The 21,478-nt window shown below is 40.9% G+C and overlaps 2 protein-coding genes across 21 annotated transcripts in view; one reads left to right on the forward strand and one right to left on the reverse strand.

The window, feature by feature from the left end:
* The window catches only part of BEND6 (BEN domain containing 6), a 45,563-nt gene extending 26,021 nt beyond the window's left edge, over nt 1-19,542 (reverse strand). Inside the window, exons 1-2 of one of the 4 annotated variants that reach the window (XM_036998390.2) lie at nt 19,122-19,516; nt 1,049-1,268 (exon numbers count right to left, since the gene is read on the reverse strand). In XM_036998390.2, coding sequence (XP_036854285.2) covers nt 1,049-1,168 — 120 coding nt within the window. In that variant the 5' untranslated portion in view covers nt 1,169-1,268; nt 19,122-19,516. Of the gene's footprint in view, nt 1-1,048; nt 1,269-2,333; nt 2,458-19,121 lie in introns of those variants that run through there. The other 3 variants (XM_073224760.1, XM_036998395.2, XM_073224761.1) reach the window with 3 other exon arrangements.
* A 394-nt stretch (nt 19,543-19,936) lies between these two features.
* Nucleotides 19,937-21,478, forward strand: part of DST (dystonin) — a 397,695-nt gene continuing 396,153 nt past the window's right edge. For 8 of the 17 annotated variants that reach the window (XM_073224736.1, XM_073224733.1, XM_073224743.1 and 5 more), the window contains exons 1-2: nt 19,940-20,173; nt 20,743-20,804. In XM_073224736.1, the coding sequence (XP_073080837.1) occupies nt 19,993-20,173; nt 20,743-20,804 (243 nt within the window). In that variant the 5' untranslated portion in view covers nt 19,940-19,992. Of the gene's footprint in view, nt 20,174-20,742; nt 20,805-21,478 lie in introns of all 17 variants that reach the window. The other 9 variants (XM_073224734.1, XM_073224739.1, XM_073224746.1 and 6 more) reach the window with 7 other exon arrangements.

Consider the following 21,478-nt stretch of genomic DNA (forward strand, 5'->3'; position numbering starts at 1 on the left):
TTTTATTTTTTGATTACTCGAGAAAGCTTTATTTCTTATTTAGATTTCTGACTCTGTCCTTGTGCCTTAAATACTGTCACAATTTTCTGCTCCTCTTTCAGAAAAGCTCTCTTGTCCTGTCTCAGACACATTTAGCACACACGGAACCACTGAAGATCCTGCTGACATGTTTTTTTTATTTTAGATAATGTCATAAGAACTTTAGGTCACAGCACAAATTCCTCAAAGTTGGCCCAGGCACATGCTACATATGGATTTTGGTGCCTTCCCAACCTTCTGGGTATAAAGGTAAGTAATTCTATTAGGGGTGAGGACAGCCTAGTTTTGTTAGTGGCTGTATTACAGGACAGCCAATGATGGCATGTCAGATGCACCATTCTGAATGTCTCTAGACACCATCCCCAGAAGACTAAAAAATATTTTAAGCCATATGAATACATAGTGTGTATTTTAAAAATTAGAATATATGCACATAAAACAATACATGTATTACAAAGACACACAAGTAAAAAGATACAGAAAAAACATATTTATAACTTGTCCAAAGCATAGAAGAATGGGATGGGGAATTCAGATTAAAAAGAATAAATACATAAACAAATAAAAATAGGAAAAGGTCCCTGCCCAAAACAGTGATGATGATGGGTCACCAAGTGGAATAATTTTTTTTAAAAAGCAAGCAGTAAATCTTAAAGAAGAGGTATTCCAATTTCTCCAGTGTTTGTTTTTTTTGAGGGAAAACATTTTCCTACAGTTTGCTGTCAGATCTTTAATTTCTCAGACTATCAAGGAAAGTTTGAACAATAGCATCATTGGTCATACTTAAACAGAAGCAGGTAAAATGTCTTTTGAGTATCTTTCTAACTCAACTTGTTCAACATTGAAAAGAGAACATGAACATGAACTTTTATTCCCTCAGCTGAATAAAGAATTAAAGAGAAGAATAAGTTAATAGAAGAAGAGAAAGTACTAATAAATAATGAAAGGAATGATGGAATTACGCTAGAGCTAGATAACAAAATTTTTATCAAGGTAACAGAACACCAACCTGTCCTTTGTCCATGTCACTGTTTGCATTCTCTGAATCCATTGTGTCTGTTCTTTTCCTCTTTCCTTTTCTAAGAGCTTGGGTATTAGTAATTTCATCTGTTTGCAAGATCTTCTGCATTTTCTCAATTAGTTATCAAAGGTTTTCTGAAATTGTAGGAGGAGGGAATACCCATGTAGCTGATGCTATTCTGGACGTAGCCCAAAAGTTAATGTTTTTCCTTAAAAGCAAAAACAAAAAGTATGTACATAATACACTTACAAACATATGTTTCATAATAGCACTAGCCACTCAAATAAACCACTTTTACTAAATGTGTCTTATCATACTTTCTCCCACTAACCAATTTAGTACACATTTTCATTTGATTCCAGTCTTTCAATTCCATCACCATGAAGACATCAAGTGTCCATGATGTGACATGCAGTGAGCTGTCATTTACAGTTCAATAGTGTAAATTTTTTCCATCTTTACAAGTTTTTCTTGTCAATCAGTTATAAAGAATCTGAAGAACAACATAGGAACATTATAAATTGATGCAAACAGTACTTCAGAGTACTGAACTTATATATATATATATATCTTTAGGAAAAAAGACATTAATAATAGCAGATCTAATTGGGATCAAAATATTCCAAAGGAAGGTCAATAAGAATTGCTTAAAAGTTTGTTTTCTTATTCTCTGAAAACTCTCAAGTTTTGAGATGGAAGTAAATTTAAGAATTGTACCACACAGAATGGGTAAAACTATATCCAAGGCAACAATACATTTCATAAAACTTAAGAGAGAATTATTTCTCAAAATTGATAAAGCAGATGACAATTTTTAGGTAAAATAGGGTTGAAATTTACTTTTGCTATGATTTTAGCATCCTTACTACTTGCATAATGTTCTTTTCATGAAAAGACTTTTAATTACAAATAACATAAAACTTTACAGAAAGGACTGAGTGTAAAGAAATATGTGGACAGTTAAGCAGAAAGTAACATATGTCCTTACTAAATTACACTAAGTATTTTCTTTTAGAAAATATGGTTCTTTTACCTATTTCAAGAGAAGTTCATATTCTCTATTCCACTCATAAAATTATATTTGGGATGGTGTTGCTGAAATTGTTTGTATGACACATGGCTCTGGATTGTCATATCTGACTCACAGAAATTGGAGATTTAGTTAATATCGAACTTCATTAATAATTTCAAAGATACAAGCAGCCAGGAGGCACAGGCAGAGTAGGGAGAGGTGTGGGGCATCCTGCAGGCTTTGCAGGCCCTTCCTTCTTACGTCATATAGGTCCTCTGTGGTCTGGAATAATAGGCGAGACCTCTGCGGTTTGAGGGTCGCTTCACACAGTTAAGTCGTGACACACTCCATTTAATACCTCAGAGTTGTATCGCTTGCATGACGTTTTCGAGGGAGTTATAAATCCAAAGATTCTAGGCTTGCCATAAGCAATCCTAAATCAAGGATATACAATTGAGAGCATTCCATAAATAAAAATTCTACTCCTAGCAAATATCATTAGTTTATTTACCCAGAGCAAGGTCAACAAACATTTTCTGTAAAGGGTCACATAGTAAATATTTTAGGCTTTGCAGGTAGAGAAGCACAGTTGAGGATACTATGTAGGTACTTATCTAGCAAGAGAGAAAATAAAATGTTACATAATTTTTATTCATAAAATTGAAAATATACTAACAATAATTGAATATAACTTTTTGTAAGACAGGTCTACTAAAGAGAATGGAGTTTAAAAAAAAAAACTAACCTCTTGTTTAGTTTGGGTTCAAAGTGTTCCCTACCATCAAAAGCAATCACAATTGCTCATTAGTTAATGCTGACCTAGATGAGATTTTACCTATTCATCTTTGAAAATGTGTTTCACACCGATGTACAGCCACATGCTGATATTAATACATAAGACTGTAATTTTCTTGGGATAAAATTAATATAACACAAGATTCACCATTTTAAGTGTATGTTCAGTGGTTTTATTAAGTATGTTCACAATATTCTACAGCCATAACCAGGGAAGTCCATGTCTCCCAACACAGGATAATAATTTTAACTGGACATATTCTCCCTTAGTGGACTCTTGTAGCCTTCTATTAAACTCTTTTGATATTTGCCGATTAGTTACTTCCAATTAAGCTTTGATAGAAGTTCCTCAGTTGCATAGTTAAATGTACTTAGAAATACTTTGTATATGCATTAAAGTCTGAAAGACAATGTTGTAGCCTTCTATTAAACTCTTTTGATATTTGCAAGTTCAAAACTGTAATTTGAACTTGAAAAATATATCCAGTGCATACTGTCTAACACCATACACAAAGTAAACATGAAATGGATTAAAGACCTAAATATACGACATGAAACCATAAAACTTTTAGAAGAAAACATAGGCAAAAATCTCTTGAACATAAGCATTAGTAATTTTATTCTGGACACAACTCCCTGGGCTAGGGAAACAAAAGCAAAAATAAACAAGTGTAACTACATCAAACTAAAAAGCCTCTATATGGGAAAGGACACCATCAAGAAAACAAAAAGGCAGCTTACAGTATGGGAGAATATATTCATAAATGATTTTTCTGATAAGGGGTTAACATCCAAAATACATAAAGAACTCATAAACTCCTCAAAACCCAAAATACAAATAACCCAATTAAAAAATGGCAGAGGAACTGAACAGACATTTTTCCAAAGAAGAAATACAGATGGTCAACAGGCACATGAAAAGATGCTCCACATTGATATTTATTAGGAAAATACAAATCAAAACCACAGTGAGAAGAACAACAAATGCTAGCTAGCAAGGATGTGGAGAAAGGGGAACCCTCCTGCACTGCTGGTGGGGATGTAAACTAGGTCAACCATTGTGGGAAGCAATATGGAGGTTCCTCAAAAAACTAAAAATAGAAATACCATTTGACCACGGAATTCTATTCCTAGGAATTTACCCAAAGAATATAAGTTCTCAGATTCAAAAAGACATATGCACCCCTATGTTTATTGCAGCATTATTTACAATAGCCAAGATATGGAAGAAACCTAAGTGTCCATCAGTAGATGAATGGACGAAGAAGAGGTGGTACATATACACAATGGAATACTATTCAGCCATAAGAAAAGAACAAATCTTATTTGCAACAACATGGATGGAGCTGGAGGATATTATACTCAGTGAAATAAGCCAGGCAGAGAAAGACAAGTACCAAATGATTTGTCTCATTTGTGGACTACAGTGAAGCAAAATGGAAGAAACAAAACATTAGTAGACTCACAGACTCCAAGAAGGGACTAGCAGTTACCAAAAGGGAGGGGTGGGAGAGAGAGAGTGGGTGGGAAGGGAGGGAGAAGGGGACTAAGGGGTATTATGATTGGCACACATGGTGTTGGGGGGATCATGGGGAAGACAGTGTTGCACATAGAAGGCAAATAGTGACTCTGTGGCATCTTACTATACTGTTGGGCAGTGACTGCAATGGGGTATGGTGGGGGACACAATAACACGGGTGAATGTAGTAACCAGATTGTTTTTTCATGTGAAACCTTCATAAGAGTGTATATCAATAATGCCTTAATAATAATAAAAGAGAAAAACCACAGTGAGGTATCACCTCACACCAGTCTGAATGGCCACTATTGAAAAGACAAGAAATAACAAGTATTGGCAAAGATGTGGAGAAAAAGTAACCCTCTTACACTGTTGATGGGAATGTAAATTGGTGCAGCCACTATGGAAAGAAGTATGGAGATTCCTCAAAAACTAAAAATGGAAATACCATTAGACTCATTAACTCCTCTCCTAGGAATTTACCCATAGAAAACAAAATCCCTGATTTAAAAAGATATATGCACTCCTATGTTTATTGCCATATTATTTATAATAGTCAAGATATGGAAGCAACCAAAGTGTCATCAGTGGATGAGTGGATAAAGAAGAGGTGGTACATATACACAATGGAATATTCATCCATAAAAAAGAAAGAAGTCCTGCCATTTGCAACAACATGGACGGAGCCAGAGGGTATTATGATCAGTGAAATAAGCCAGGTGGAGAAAGAAAAATACCATATGATTTCACTTATATGTGGCATCTAAAAACAAAACAAACAAACAAAACAGCAATAGACTCATAGACATTGAGAAGAGGCAGATACCATGGTGGAGGGCTTGGGGTGGGTGGGTGAAATGGGTGAAAGGAATAAAGAGGCACAGAATCTCAATCATAATATAAAATAGTCACAGGGATGAAACTCCAGCATAGAGAACATGGTCAGTACTTCTATAATATCTTTCTATGTTGACAGTAATTACACTGGTTGGGGTGAGGATTTAATAATGTATATAATTGCTGAATCACTCTTTTGTGTACTTGAAGTTAATATTGTATATCAGCTATACTTCAATAAGGAAATATATCCAAAAAAAAGAGAGAAAAAAAAATATCCAGCGCAAATCTATGTGGGGATGAACATCTCATTTCTTGTTTCAACTTTTGACAGTGGTGGAAGTGTATAATGCAACTTGACATTCACTTATGAGTCACACATTACTTGTTGAAATGCCTTTATCTCAGTATAAGTTTTGCATATAAGTACTCTTTTTGTCTTGTAACTTATTAATGAATTCATTAAGAAACATTATCAAATGTGCAGTGAAAGCTAAATTCTATTAGTTATTCAATGTTCCATAAGAGCACTTGAAGGCAGTTCTCATTCACAAAAATTTCAATCTTGGCCCTGAGCTCAAACATCTGCAGCAAAACTTCACTACTGCTAAGTTATTGAAATGCTGTATAGCAGGGCAAGTTAGAATATTTGACTTCTATTTTTTGAAAAAATTTATAGAACTGATTAGGTCAAGTCCACAAGAATGAAGTTTACCATAGACACTATTTTATTGTTTCATTTACACATAATATTTTCAGAAGTTACCAAAGTGACCTTAAAATTTATATGGAAATACAAGAGATTTAGAGTGGCCAAGATCATCTTGAAAAAGAAGAAATTTGAATGACTCACACTTCCCAACTTCAAATTTTAACACAAAGCTACAGTAATTAAGACAATGTGGTACTGATATCAGGATAGACATATAAGTTATTGGAATAAAAGTACAAGTCCAGGAACATGCATCTATGATCAATTGACTTTTTACAAGGATGCTGAGAATTAAATGAGCAAAGAAGAGTCTTTGCAAGAAATAGCGCTGGAACAATGCAAAAGAATGAATATGCAAAAGAATGAATCCTACTCACACAATACACACAAATTAACTAAAAAAAATGTACATTTAGATCATAGACCTAAATGTTAGAACTAAAACTATAAACTCTTAGAAGAAAACAAGGGAGTAAATTTGGTGATCTTGGGTTAGGCAATGATTTTATAGATATGAAAACAAAAACATTATTTTCACAAATGAGATCATCAAGGAGATAAAAAGACAACCACACAAATGGAAAATATTTGAAAATAGGTCTCATGAGGGACTTGTATATAGGATATATAAAGAACTCTCACAATGCAATAATAAGAGCAATAATCCAATTTTTAAAATAAGCAAAGGATTTAAGCAGACATTAGTCTAAAGAAGATATACAAATAGTTGATAAGCACATGAAAAGTTGCTCAATATCATTAATTATTACAGAAATGCACATAAAACAATGATGAGAGGACACTTCATGTCCACAAAGATGTCTATAATAAAAAAATAGAAAGTAACAAGTGTTGGTAAATATGTGCAGAAATTTGAACCCTTATATATTGCTGTTGGGATTGTAAAATAGTTTGGCAGTTCCCAATGTTAATGTTTAATGTTAAATGTTAAATGTTGAATGTTAAAAATTAAACATTAAGTCACCATTTGACATATCAATTCTACTCCTACATCAATTTATGCAAGAGAAATAAAAACACTCAAAAACTTATACACAAATGTTCATAGTAATATTCATGATAGTTAAAAAGGAGAAAAAACCCAAGTGTCTATCAACTTATGAAGAGATAAAGTGTAGTGTATCCTGTCAGTGAAATATTACTCAGCAATAAGAAGAAATTAAATTCTCATGCATGTTACCACATAAATGAACCTTGGAAACATTATGCTGAGTGGAAGACACCAGTCACAAAAGACCACACATTGCATGATTCCATTTATATGAAATGTCAGGAATGGTCAAGTTTATAGAGACAAAATAGATCTCTTAGGGATGAGAGATTGGTGGAGGAGTGAGAGTAGGGGATGAATGGATAAAGTGTTTCTTGTAGAAGTGACAAAAATGTTCAAAAAAAATTGAATTTTACTAAAAAAATGTTAGTAATTGTTACACAGCCCTGTGAATATACAAAAAAGAAAAGTGCACACACACTGAATTGTTTACTTCAAATGGCGAATTGCATGGTATGTGACTAATATTTTAATAAAGGTATTTTAAAAACCATATATATGTAACAACCTTAGGGGGCTAATTTAACTTACCCGTGATTACAGAGTTAATGAAAGGCAGAGCTGGGGAAAAACAAATAAATCATATATAACTGTTTCAAATATTTTCTGCAAAGTACCTGCTGACAAATAGTCAAAATATAGGCTTTAAAAGCATTATATTTTCACAGGTTTTGTAAATTTGCCCAACTAATACTTTTTCTGCTCCACACACATTTTCACCACCATCAATTATAGCACATCTTAGTAGATTCCACCTTAGGTTGATCTGAATTATTTTCTCAATGTATTTGAAAGTGTTCTCTCCCATAGTTTTTTCACAGACTACTTAGAGAGTCGAATTTGTCAGTCACTGTAAACTCAGCAATTATTTCCCAAGTAAAGAAGAACAACTGAGCAGTATCAATAACATCTGTTGACTCATCAAGAGCCAAGAAAAACTCAAAGTCATTTGCCTTGTTTTTTAATTGATTATAATGTTGCTCCCAATGTCCTTGATTTTTTAGGGCACTGTTTTTGCTGAAAGGCTAATAGTCTTAAGTAAGTTTATGTTTTTCTGGGCACATGTCCTCAGCTACTTCAATCAAGCTTTATTTAATTAACCCACTATTGGTAAATGGCTTTCCTTGCTTGGCTAACAAATGAACCACTGGGAAATTTATTTTGGTTGCAGACTCATTTTCATTTTTATTTTTGTGTAGAAATTCTGCTGTGATGAGATATTTCATTTCAAACTTTCTAATTTTTCTGACTGTTGCTGTCCTGAGTTGCGAATATTGTGATGAGTGCTTAGTTTAGTACTGTTGACAGATATCATGTGCTTTTAACACAGCTATAGTGTCACTATAATAAACACAATGCTTTGCCACCTAATTTGATAACAATCTCTGCTTTAAAATCTCGAAGTCCAGTTTTCTTTCCTTTTTTCTTGTTTTGACATAATTGGCATGCACTGGTAATAAAAAATTAATAAAATGCCATAGCATGACCATATGCATAACACTATAACACTGCCAAGTTATTATAACTGCACTATTGTGATTTGTGGTGCAATGAGCAGCAGTACAAAGTGAGATTGTCTCATATAGTCTCTATCAGAGCTACTCAGCTCTGCCCTCAGAGCCTGAAAGTAGCCATAAGCAATATGTAAACACACAAGTATGAGTGTGTTCCAATAAAACTTTATTTATGGTCCCATTTCGCACAAAGACTAAAGTCAACTTGCTCACCAGGAGTTTCTTATTTCTGTAGTCCTGCTCAGACCGAGGGCTGCAGATCTTCCCTTTGTCCCTCCAGATCCCTTCTTCAGCCATCTCTACTCTGCTCCCTAAGCCTGCAGGTTGGCCTATTTGGGCTCCCTTGCCCTCTTCCCATTGGGTTCAGCCAATGCAGTGCACAAGCAGATCCGAGGGAGGGAGGACAGTGAGTTAGGAGAATTATCCTCCTCCTTCCTCTCCTGTAGGGTCGCCTTAGATTTTCACAGTAGCCTTATCTATATGACCCTCTCCTTTCAGGCTGAAAATACCCACTTCCTTTCCTCTCCATTTGAGTCTAGGGCTGGTAGCATTTCCATTTTGACTAGCCCTGAGGTAGAGTGCTATCCCCCCAGCTTCCCTGTACCTGGAAATTGGAATGGGTTCTCCCCTTCCCCCAAATCATATGCTGAGACCCTGACCAGCAAAGGTGCGGGTATTAGGTGGTGGGTCCTTGGGGAGGTAATTAGATAATGATGGGGCACACCTCTTGAATGGGGTTAGTGCTCTCAAAGAACAGGCTTCAGAGACGTGCTTAGCCCCTTTGACCATGTGAGGACACAAAGAGAAGCTGGCAGTCTGCAGCCTGGAAGAGGGCCTTCACCACAACCCAATCATGTTGGCACCCTGATCGTGGACTTTTAGCCTCCAGAACCGTAAGAAGTAAATTTCTGTTGTTTGTAGGGTATTCAGTCTCGGGTGTTTTGTTATAGCAGCCGGAATGGACTAAGAGAGCAGCCACACGTGTTAGCTTCATCATCTTACCGGAGTCTTTATGGTGCTCCTGAGCTGGCAAGAAAGCCAGGTGCTAAATGACTCAGCCTCTGTCGACTGGCTTACTTTCATCTTGGTGTGTTCAGGAAGAAGGCTTCTACAGCAGAGAGGTAACAGCACAGAAGGCAGAGGCTGGGAACAGTGGGAGACAATCTTCATCTGCTCCACAATGTCACCCATTGTCTATGTCATGTGTGGAGCTATCTGAAAGTTTGCACAAGAAAAGTATATGCAAAACTCAGAGGGACTTGGCAAGTTTTCCTATGGTTCAAGGGCAGCCAAAATCTTTTCTCAGAAAGAGTAGTTTTTGTGAGTATTTTCTCCTTGGCTATTATTCTGTTACTACTTGTCCCCCACACCCCCAACTCTTGATATTTATGTGCCTTTTCCCCATTTGTCAGAAATACAGATGCAGAGTTAAGCCTAAAGAAGGGTAAGAATCAAAAGTTCTATTTTTAAGACAACTATACATCATGTAAATCATCTTCCACTTCACATTTTCTTGATTAATGTAGAACATTCTATTCATTTTGAAAGTTGAGGGCAAGGTGAGATCATTATGCTTTTTGCTCTAAGTAATCATATTCTAGAACATTAGTAAGTTCAGGCCAATTTTTAAAATTCACAAAATGTGATAATTCTGATGCAAGAATTAATTTTTATGAATAAAAATCAGGAGTGAATCAACTTTCAAATACTAATTTATCTTATCAACTATAACACGCAAGGACAAGCTAATTTCTCTTTGAAATATCTGCCCCATTATACCCTATATTAATATGACATATTAATATGACATATTAATATAATAAGTGATTACCATCTACCAATACCTCTATTAATTTTGTACTTTTATAGTTTCAAAAGTTTAGGTCTAAACATAATTAATGTGCTGAGTCACGTATTGTAGATAATTTACCTAATAAATCATCTTAAGTAGTTTGCCTTCTCACCTACCACCAATAATTTTCTTGCTCTACTATTCTTATACCATGTTGAAGCAACATGGAAATTTTAAAAAAAGCAACAATAAGCTACATTTCACATTCTTAAAGATGTTTCTTTACATCCTGTGAATAGGTCATTAGAAAAATACATTCATATATTTATGAGCTACAGTATTTTTCTGTGAGTAAATTCATAGAATAATAAGAGTGAAAGGGAATGTAAAAGGCCATCTTCTCTCTGTACCTGCACTGCCAAGCTTGGGTGAGGGCACCTGCAGGGCAAGTGAGAACCAGGAAGTGAGTTAAGGAGGGAATGCAAGTAGTGACCAAACAAGGAAGCCCAAGGAGATGGAATGGACCTATCTAGTCCAGCTGAAGCCTAGAAAGTTACACGAAGGAAGGAAGCATAGATGAATTCAAAGTATGGAAACCAAGCTCAAGGTTCAGTAGTGTTAAAGACTGAGAGGAACATGGGACTCAGTGGTGGCATTTTGGGACAATGTTGTGAGCCCATGATTCTATAGTAGAGAAATTGCTCAAACAGCCAGCAGGGGAGAGAACCTCAGGCAAATGTACATCCTTTCACAGAAAGAGGGGAAAGGCTAAACTTGTTCTTCTACCAAAGGATAGACAGCTTAGTGAAATACTTTTTGTTTTATTTGGTAGAGGTAAAGTCTTGCTATGTAGGTAGCCTGAATAGTCTTACAGTCTGAATCTCTTCCAAATATATTAGATGAAGAAGCAGGGTCATAGATGTGGTTACAAACACAGGCTCTAGGATCAAACTGTTTGGATCCATAGCCATAGATCCAATACTTGGTACCCATGTAATATTTCTGTGCCTGTTCCCCATCTGCAATAGAATAACTACCCCATCATGAGTTGATATGTTAAGTATATTAATAACATATTAGCTTTTAATAGTATTTCTATTACTAATTGAAGGAGAAAGACCCAAATCCCCCTCATACCAGCTTAGATCAAGCACAGTGGGGAGGGGCAGGATGTCAAGAAACATTGTTAAATAACCTGGATGCTTATAATGCTGTATTAAATTAGTCTCAATTTTAAAAACATAAAGAAAAAAATTATTAAAGCTATCTTTTTATGAAGGACAGCCTGGTAGTAATAGAGGTCTTTTTCCAAAGTGGTGCTCTGCCTGGCCCCCTGCCCTTATTTAACTTCTGGAGGTGCTTTGTCAAATTTACCCAAGTGATACTGATGGGGACATGGCAATGAAATGGTAAGAATGGATCTACAATTTTTTTGTTAATAAAATTTTATGTTGAGCTACATATAATAAAATACATGAATCTTAGTACACAGCTTGATAAACTTTGATATGTGTATACACTGATGTAACCATCACCAAGGATCTATAATTTTTTAATGAAAGGAGTCTTATTAGATTGAAAGATTAGAGGAGATGGTCTAGGCAAATTCCTCACAGGCTAAAGGAGAGGACCAGATCTCTTGTGTGCCAGGAACGGCTGATCAGCTGTTGGGTTGGTCCTCACCCCTGTGTGTATGGATAGACTACGGACAGTCAGAAGAGAGGAAGGTAGCTGTCCAGCAAATCCCAACTGGGAGGTACCTACCTGAAGCTGCTGTGAGAATTAAATGAGTAAATGTATGTAAAGCATTTAGCAGAAAGTGGATAGTAAGTGTTAGCTATTACTGAAGACAACACGCTGGTCCACCCAGAGGTAGCTAGCTGTTCAGTAACGAGGAAGCCCAGCGCATGTTGTCCCATGGCCTTTGAGGGAGAGGGAGAAGTGAATGATCACCAACCAAGGTACCAACCAAGGGTACTGCTGCCCCTTAATCCAGGCACTAAGACCCAGACTTCAACAGCTCACAGATGGTAGATCACCAGGGCGTCTGGGACACTAACTGCAGTCCTACAGTATATTCTCAAGATGGACTCCTGCCTCATTGCAAATGGCCACAAAACAAAACTACAAAGAACAGTGCCCGCTAGACCTGGGGGTCTGAGAAACTTAGGGAATGGTATTGGTTCAAAGTCTGTCTCTGTGTGAAATGCATGAATGTTGTGCCATTAAACCCTTCAGAGCCTAGTGGGTCAGAAGGGAACTTGGAGGAACTAGAACCAGCCAGACTGAGAGATCAGGACAGCCCTGGAAACTGGACCTACCCACTGGAGTGGGAATCACACAGCACGGTCACAGTGATGGGAAGTTAAGACCTAGTGTCCTGAGAATATGGTGGTGGGAGTGAAGTTGAGGTTCACAAGCATGGCAAGTGTGGAAAGCTAGAGATAACGGGTAGAGCTGAGCACTGGGTGTGAAAAACCTCATAAGCTGTGGCTTGGAGCAGGATTTAGGAAGAATGGTTTGTATATTCACCTGGGTATCTGGATATCTAGGAGTAAGTCCTTCTGCCTCTCTTCTAAGCCTTAAGACTACGGAGATCCTTGCAGACTCTGAGCTCAAGACTAAGTTTTAGGACCAATTTTTGGCTCAGAGCAGGCTTATCGATTCAAACATCGAGATAGGTACTGGGACACTTCACTGGCCTGAAGGCAGCTCAGGCACCAGGTCGGCCCTTCTTCCCATGACAGAAGTCTCTAACAAAGGCTTGCCTTCTCAGGGTTAGAGCTGGCACTCCAATGACAGTCACCTTAGGGAGCTCACTGTCTCTCTCCCATTGTTTAAAGGTGCAAAAGGACAAGGAAACTCACAGCCCACGGTCTCAGCCTAGTCCTCGAGGAGCAGCATTCACCTGCATTTGGGAGATGCCCTTGAACTCCTGTGTAGGTTTAGAGTCTAGTTTCCTCAGCTCATCCTAGACTGACAGTGCTTGAGACCCTTTCCCAGTCTCAGGAGAGGTACCATGATATTAATGTTGTGGATTGAGAAAATAATTTGATACTGCAGAAACCTTGGTATCTGTATGGGTTTGTATGGTTCTGATTGATTCTCTCTCTCTCTCTCCCTTTTTTTTTGGTAATAACTTCTTCAGAACCTGATGAAAACTATGAATCAAGTCCCCAAAAGAGACCCATATTTGTACATATAATTTCAGGTCCCTAAAAGCCTGTTCACGAATCGCAAGTTAAGAACACCTACAGCAGAGATAGGACCAGCAAAACAGGCTTTAGTTTTTTGGTTTTCCTCCTTGAAATAGAAACTTTATTATTCTGATTTAGTTGCATTTTGGCCTGCTTTACTCTGAAGAGTGTTTGGGGCTACAAAGACATTTTGAGGTGTCCTTTTCTTTCTGTTCTTAGATCTATGCTATATCATGACAGTGGGATAATTTTAGTAACCTCTGGGACTATGTGTTATTGACACACCTTTTACTAATCAGTTACTCATCACAATTCTCTGTTCTCCTCGGTACACTTGCTACTTCTGTTCTTTTAGTGGCATTGTTTCTTCTTATATGCTGATGCATTAGCATACAAATCTATAACCACAAAATATTTAATGCAAGAGCCCTACAAGAAATTATTGTACAAAATGGAGGAATGTTAGCTATTAAATGTTGCTCTGATTTTATTAAGACAGCCTGGAATTTAATTCATAAACATTAGTTAGTTAGGTTTTTATTCATCTCATCACATTTTAACTATGCAACTATAAACCTCCTACTTTACCTTTTTCTGTTTTAAGAATTTAGAAATGCTTGCAGCCTACACAGCAACTCCTCCCTTGGATCGAGAAGGCAATATCTTCAGCTTTCAAACTTGCTTTGTCAATTGCCCTTTCTTAGAAATGGTGGAAACATTTTACACTATGTGAATAATAATGAACAATGCTGCTCAGTGATTTATAACTCTAAGAGCTTTATAATTTGATTTATGAACAGCTCTCAAATTTTCCACTGGCAGTTCATACAACTATGAGTAAATTTTCTAGCCAAGTGACTCAGTATTTTGCTGCATGACTAATCCCACACTCTGTGGAAAACTATATAAATGAATTCTATTTGCTTGTGGATAATAAATGATTACTTTCCAAAAACTGTCTGCAAAACATTATGGAGTAGATGAATTCAATTACACCGATGTTTTAAACTTTCAAACTCAGCAGACTTCTTTTGGGAAGTCTGTAATGCTCACAAGAAAGAACATTTTTTCCCCCGCAGTAGTATCAGGAATTCCACAACCCATAGGGCTACAAATCCTAATCAGGCTGTCAAATTTCTTAACTGTTAAAAGAACAATTTGGAATTATTCCAGTTGAAGTATTTTCTCTTCCAGTGATTCCTTTATGTTATTTTAAAAGCTTTTATTATGATAAAATGAGCATAAAGCTCCTTCCCAGGGAATATTTTCTAAAAATAATACTTGATATTATTGAACCTAATCATTTTTCCTTCAAAAACTCAAATTTTAAAAAGGCAGTAGTGATCTAGCCACATGATGGTTCCCCTGATTCTGGTGGTTAAGAAATCACCTCCAAGATTACATTAGATGATGTAGGTTCCTCCAGAGAACACAGTTTCCTTACCTCCCATACAAGAACATGTATATTGTTGGCACAGGGCCTGGTCTTACACTGTCATGAAATAAACAGGCCATACATTTCCTTAGTTTCCTCTCAATTCCTTCCATGCTAATTAATTCTGTGAGTAAAGAACTTCAGTTGGGAACAAGTAGGTTACCAGCCCCAAATCAGTATGATTTACTTCTACTCATTTATTGCTAACACCATTCTTTCCTAAACTTTTTGTTCTTAAGGGGATAATATTTCAAGGTAATGTCCTTGTGTGATTACAGCTTGGGTAGTTTGCTTACTTCCATATGGGGTTTGTTATAAAAGCTTACAGACAACCTGAGCTACATTCCAAGGTTTTCCTCTTTGCCCAGAAATCATTCTTCTATTCCGAGTATTGGCAGCCAGGGCTGGTGGGGAGAAGACTATGGGCAGGGAGCCATCAGAACTAGTCAAGGTCAGTTTTAACTCTGCAGGGTCAAAAGCAGACCGAGAGCAGGAGGAGCCGGCCTGGGGGACTCAGGACATGTTAATACAATTAAACCATGAATGCCCAGGAGAATTCCTTCTTCTCCCCGCTCTCCAACTCTTACTTTCTCTCCCACGGCTGGTTCCTTTTCCCAGGGTCCTCAGAAACTTGGTCAGGTACCTATATTGGTGAAACAACCATTATTGGCCTTTGCTCAGGCTTTAGCTGCCTTTCTGCTCATCACTTTTAGAGCTAAATATCTTTAAAGATTGTGGACAGAGTTCTTTCCTCTGTTCCCCCTCCTACTCCGTCTTCAGTCCATTAGTGTCTGGTTTCAGCCTCTCCCACTACAATGACTCAGCTCCCTGGAAGGTTTCCAAAGGTGGCCCAGTCACCAGACCTCAGTCTTCATCCTCCTAAACCTCATTTGTGCGTCTGTCCTTAAAAGCCACTAAACTGGAAGGCTTCCCACTTGGCTGGCATCGTCTTGCCTTCCGTTCTCCTTCTCCAGTCCGCAAGTGGAAGTCATCTCCAAAGTTCTGATCCCAATTCTTTCTAAAGTTACTCTTAGTCATTTTATCCGTATCCATGGCTTCAATTGTAATTTAGATCGATGATTCCCAGTCTGTCCCTCGTTCCGACTGCTCCACCCATATTTTCCGTGGGCTTCCTGGATAATTTTACATGGATGTCCTTCTGACATCTCCACCTCAGTGGGTCTCAAACTCAGTTTGTCGTCTTTTCCTTCGAAACTGTCCCTCCACCCTAGCTCAAAACTTGAGTCATTCTCATTTCCTCCCTTTCCCTCGCTATATAGCTTAGGGTGGAGGCTTCTTTTCTCGTGATTTCTTTGTAACCCATAAATTAGGAATTTGTGCCACAATTTCCTAGTTTATACACTTCTAGGAGATGTTTCTGCCATTTTATTAGAGCCCCTTACTGTCTCTTCTCTTTGGGACATGAATGACTCAGTGAGGAGGGAAACTGGGGAGGGCCTGCTAGCCACTCAGGGCAGGGCTGGTGTGCAGAAGGTCCCTCCTCATGTATGGCCCTGTCTCTTGCTCACTCCCACTGCATGCCTTGTGGGTTGAAGACGGTCAGGCTCTTTTTAGCTGCTGGTCTCTAGGTAAGAAACAGCAGGGGTAGGGTCCCTTGCTGCCCTAGTGTTGGGAAGGCCTGTAGTTGTTCAGCTGTGACTGGGTGGGAATGGAGAATTCAGGGAAAAGGAGTGGCGTCCCATTTTGGCCTTGACTCTAAGCCATTTTCTTCAATCTGAACTTACCCTGAATAAAGTATTTTACTTTCCCTTTGGTTCCTCACGTGTGTTCTCAGTTAAGTTGACAACCAAAGGGAAGGAGGGTCATCTTCCACATACCTGACACCAAAGGTTCTCAATATTTTTCCCAACTCATTTGTCTTCTCTTGGGTGACAGTGCTAACTCATGATCATAAAAAGTAAAAAAATTATATATACTTTTCCATCTTGATTTTCATTTCTTGAAAGATTTGGCCATGGACCTTCCTCCTCCATCCATACCCCCAAACTTTCAATGTTTTTGCGACTTTGATACAATGTCAATTATTATTTTTTAATGAAAACCTAGCAGAAAGGAAAAGCCATACATTCTACTGAATTAACATCTAAAAAGGATTGATTGGCTGATTTAATATTTATTAATTTCCACAATGCATTAATGTCACATAAAAACAAAGAAGCAATTAATAACGTAATTATTTGGAGAAGGAAGTGATAAATTCACACACACAAAAAAACAAAACCCAAAAAACAACAGAAAATAATAATGGAACCTAAATAGTAAATTCTTGCAATGATGTGGTTTCCTTATTATTAGTATCCTTGGGATAACTGATCTTAAGAACAGAAATAAATGCATCTTAAAAGAAATATCTATAATCCTACTGCATGGCGGTTAAACATTTGCCTGCCAAGAAAGATAAATGATGTTCTTGTGTGCACTTAAAACTTATAAATGGTGCAGCAAGACTCAGGATGATAACAGTTGTGCTGAAGTAATAGCTCAGAAAACCATAATTGCTATTTAGTTGCTTTATTGTTGTTAAAAATCCAGAGTTTGGGGCAAATTGGTAACTATGTTGTGTATGTGGTCTCAGTCAAGTTTCAAATCTATCGAGGCCATTTCAGCTCATTCAACAAATTTTAGTCAGTTGGAAGTAGTACAAAGATAATCTTCCTAAATTCTATTTGTTATTTCTTCCAGTGTTTGCAGAAGGGTAATTCAGTTCTGTTGTTTTCATTTACGAGGCTACGTTGAATCAATGCGCTGAAGAATTCTACCTTTCCTGATACATCACACATTGCAGGTTTTCAGGATTCCCTTCAGTAACCCCAGCGCAATGAACAGGAATACAGCCTCTCACCGCAGTGGGCTGCAGTGTCAGGAAACCTCTGAGCAGCGCGACCTGTCAGCCCCTGAGTGCCAAGGACCTATGAGCCTATTGTGACTTGCCTACGCTCTGACAGTCAACATCCCCACCTTAGCAACTGCAAGGTCCTGCCATCTTTAAACCAAAATAACTGAACGAGATGCAACATGTCAACAACTTGAATGTTTGTTCTAGGAAACAAGTCGTACGTAAGAAAACCTAATCTATTGTTTCCCATGTTTATAAATCTGGTATTTAAGAAATGCATGAGGCAATGCCTTTTGGGTTTCCTTTAATGCTTACACTTGGTGGTATGCTAAAGGTCTGAAGAACATCAATGCAAATGGTTAAGCTTTTATGCAGAGCTCTGCACTTGATTTTGTATAGTCAGAAAACAACACCCATTTTGAGAACCTACCAGCAAGTAAGAAAACTTAAGTATTGTCAGTGATTCTTTAACGGCTTGACAAAATTATACAAATTACTTTTTTATGACACAATTTCTTCAGTCTCGTAAAATATTCCAAGGAGTCCACCTAAGTAGTTACTAGAAACTCCATAAATGCAGTAATGTGTGACCTTATCGCAATAACTGCCGTTCTTTTATGAGAATAAATAAAACAAAACCAGCGAAAACCAGCCCTACACAAGAAAAGGCAGCACTGCCTCGGGAGCGGCGGAACGCGGTACGGCACCCGGCCGGCCACGGCCGCCAGATGCCGCAGACCGGTGCCGCAGCGGCGTCCCGGGCCCGTGGCGGTGGCCGTCCGCCCTGAGGCACTGCCGCGCTCCCGCCGTGCCTGAAGCGCTGGCATTGCACCGGTGACCACTGTACAATCCCGGCCGTCAGCTACAATACACTTTTTGCTGGTTATGAAAAAATGGGAGGGGGTGAGAGGGAGTGTGTGCGTTTTGAGTGTGGCAGAGCATTAATTTCCTCTGGCTCCCTAAAAAAATTTCTCTTCAAAATATTCGCAAGCCGAGCTCCAACTCCTTTCGTCTGTGAGGTCCCCTCATCTGAAGTTGCCTCTCCCTTCAAATGCACGAACTGAGGCAAGGTTTACGGTCAACGCAAGGCTGCAAGAGCCCGTTTCTCGGCTGCGAAACAGCGCCAAGTTTGGGGGTGGAGCAGCTCACGCCTGCAGCCCGGAGGGTTCTACTTGGGGTGCGGGGGGAGGCTCCCAGCTTAGAGAGGCTTGGAGAGGGGTGGGCCTCCCGGTCCTGGAGAACCCCAATTCCCAGGGAAGGCCCTGCCCGGTGTTCACACTTCAGCGTGCGAGGAACCCCCCCCGCAAGCAATAGCTCACCCGGCTGCATCCTCCAAAGCCCCAGCCTCGGGGCGGGGCGCGGGGAGACGGGAGGTGGGCAGCACCGCCTGGAGGCTCCCGCCAGCTCCTTACGGTTTTCCCCCCGGCTCCGTGGCGCCCCCTGTCGCCGGGATCCCCAGCAATTCGGCCAAGAGAGGCTGCAGAGGGGGAAAGCCCAGTGTCCGGGAACAGACAGGCGCCCTGCCTGTGCACCCGCGGGCGCGCGTACTGGCGGGCGGCCCCGCGTGGGGGGGGGCGCTGGGCGCTCAGGCCCGGGAGCAGCCCGCGGCCGCCGCCGAAGCCGCCGCAGCCATGTCCGCGCGCCCGCGCTGCCGCAGCCCGGCCGTGATGTCATCAGCCTAGCCCCTGCCGCGGCGCCCATTCCCGCCCCCCTCGGGCCGCCGCGGCTGCAGCCCGGGCGCCACGTCCCCGCCCCGACCCACGTGCGCCCGGCTTCGGGGATGCCGAGGCCGGCAGCGGCCGCGCGACGATGCTCGGGACCCCGGTGGCTGCGGCCGCAGCGCTGCTCCTCCCAGCCCGCCGCGTGCCCGGCGGGGCTGCGCCCGGGGGCTGCGCACGGACGGGGGCGGGGGCGCCCGGGGAGGGAGGGGAGAGGCTCCCCGCCGCCCAGTCCCCGCCGGGCCGCCGTCTGCTGAGTCACGGCGGGCGCTCCCCGCAGCCCTGGATCGTCGGCGCAGCGCGGCTGGCGCGGGCTGCGCAGCCATTGGGAGGCACGCGGGGCCGCGAGCGCGGGGCCTGACGCGCCGAGCCGCGCTCGTCCGTGCCCGCCGCTGGGTCGTGCGCCCCGCGCGGGTGCCTGCGCCGCCGCCCTCCAGCCCCGCCGCCGAGCCGCCCCCGCCTCGCCCGCACCATGATCGCCGCGGCTTTCCTGGTCCTGCTGAGACCCTACAGCATCCAATGTGCCCTCTTCCTCTTGTTGCTTCTGCTGGGCACCATCGCCACGATCGTCTTCTTCTGCTGCTGGCACCGCAAGCTCCAGAAAGGAAAGCATCCTATGAAATCTGTCTTTTCGGGTCGTTCAAGGAGCCGAGGTAAGACGCGCCGCGACAGAGCTCTCGGGGCCAGGGGGAACATTTAAGCGGATTTGGAGAGTGGAGCCCGGCTCGCCCCTGCCCCCAGCATTGCCCACTCCCAGCCTAGGTACGTTTAGGCTTTTAACGCCCCTTGCCCTTTTCGCCGTTACCCCTTTCCTCCAGCCTCGCGGATTGGGATGCACGGTGATGCAGGGCACTGGGAGCGGAGGAACGGACGCACATTCTTAGTATCAGTTGCGAAAGCCCTCAGGGTATTGGAGTGTAGCCCGGGGCTGCGGCAGCCTCCCTTCACCCGTCCAGCGCAGGACCTTAGGTGTAGGAAAGTAAAGCATGGAGAGTTCGGGGCTCCCCAACTCCCCCAGAACTTTCCCCAAAACTTGTCGCGGAGAAATCGCTTGGAGACCGATGGCCTAGTGACCTCCCGGCCCTACAGAGAGATGTCCCCGCAGAATAAAAGGCATCTGGAATGTGCCTTTCCGACTCTTGTCCCCCAGGTAAGTCATTAGGAACTCGGCAGGTGAAGCACAAGGAGTTAATGAAGTCTCGTTTTTCTCTTTTCTCCCCAGATGCTGTTATGAGATCTCACCACTTTCGTTCTGAGGTAATTTATTTAGCGCGCACGCTCAAGGTCAGAAGAAGTTCTCTTTTCTGAGTACCAATATTAATCATACGCTTTAAGAAATAAAAATACACTTAGTCATATGTGTGAAGAAACCAGCAGGGCACTTAATGACGAGCATGCTGCCCTCAAGCCGACAGTGACGTTTCTTTTTAAGTGATTCCCGAACATTAGTGCCCAGCGAAGATTTTAGCAAATTTCTTGGGTAGTGGAGCCCCTGTACAAGAAACGGCGACAGCGCCTAGAAGCGCTTTGAAAACCTCAGGAAACTTAGCCACGGAGTGGATCTCAGTTTCGTTTAAGATCTGTAATTTGCCGGTGGAAGCTTTCTGGCTGCTATCAGTGGGCGGTGGGTTGTTCACTTGGATAGCCAATGACAGAAAAAGGCTTTTAGGGTTGGTGCAGAGCAATTTGATCCGTATGCATTTCATTTTAGACTTTCAAGGTTACCTTCCTGTTCACTCTTAAAGCCCTCCACGTTTTACTGGGGCCATCTGACGATTTTTGCGAAGTGATGGTGGTAGTGATTCGGCTGTAGTTGGTCATGCGTGCGCCTCTCTGCTCTCGGAATGTGGACCGTCCCTCCACGAGCAGGTGACGGTGGGTGCAGTGATTAGGTGGGACAGCCAGGGGACCTGCTCCACTGAAGACAACAAAAAAACCCACAAGCTCTCCCTTACCCA

Source organism: Manis javanica, chromosome 16, assembly GCF_040802235.1.
Source record: "Manis javanica isolate MJ-LG chromosome 16, MJ_LKY, whole genome shotgun sequence".
NCBI lineage: Eukaryota > Metazoa > Chordata > Mammalia > Pholidota > Manidae > Manis > Manis javanica.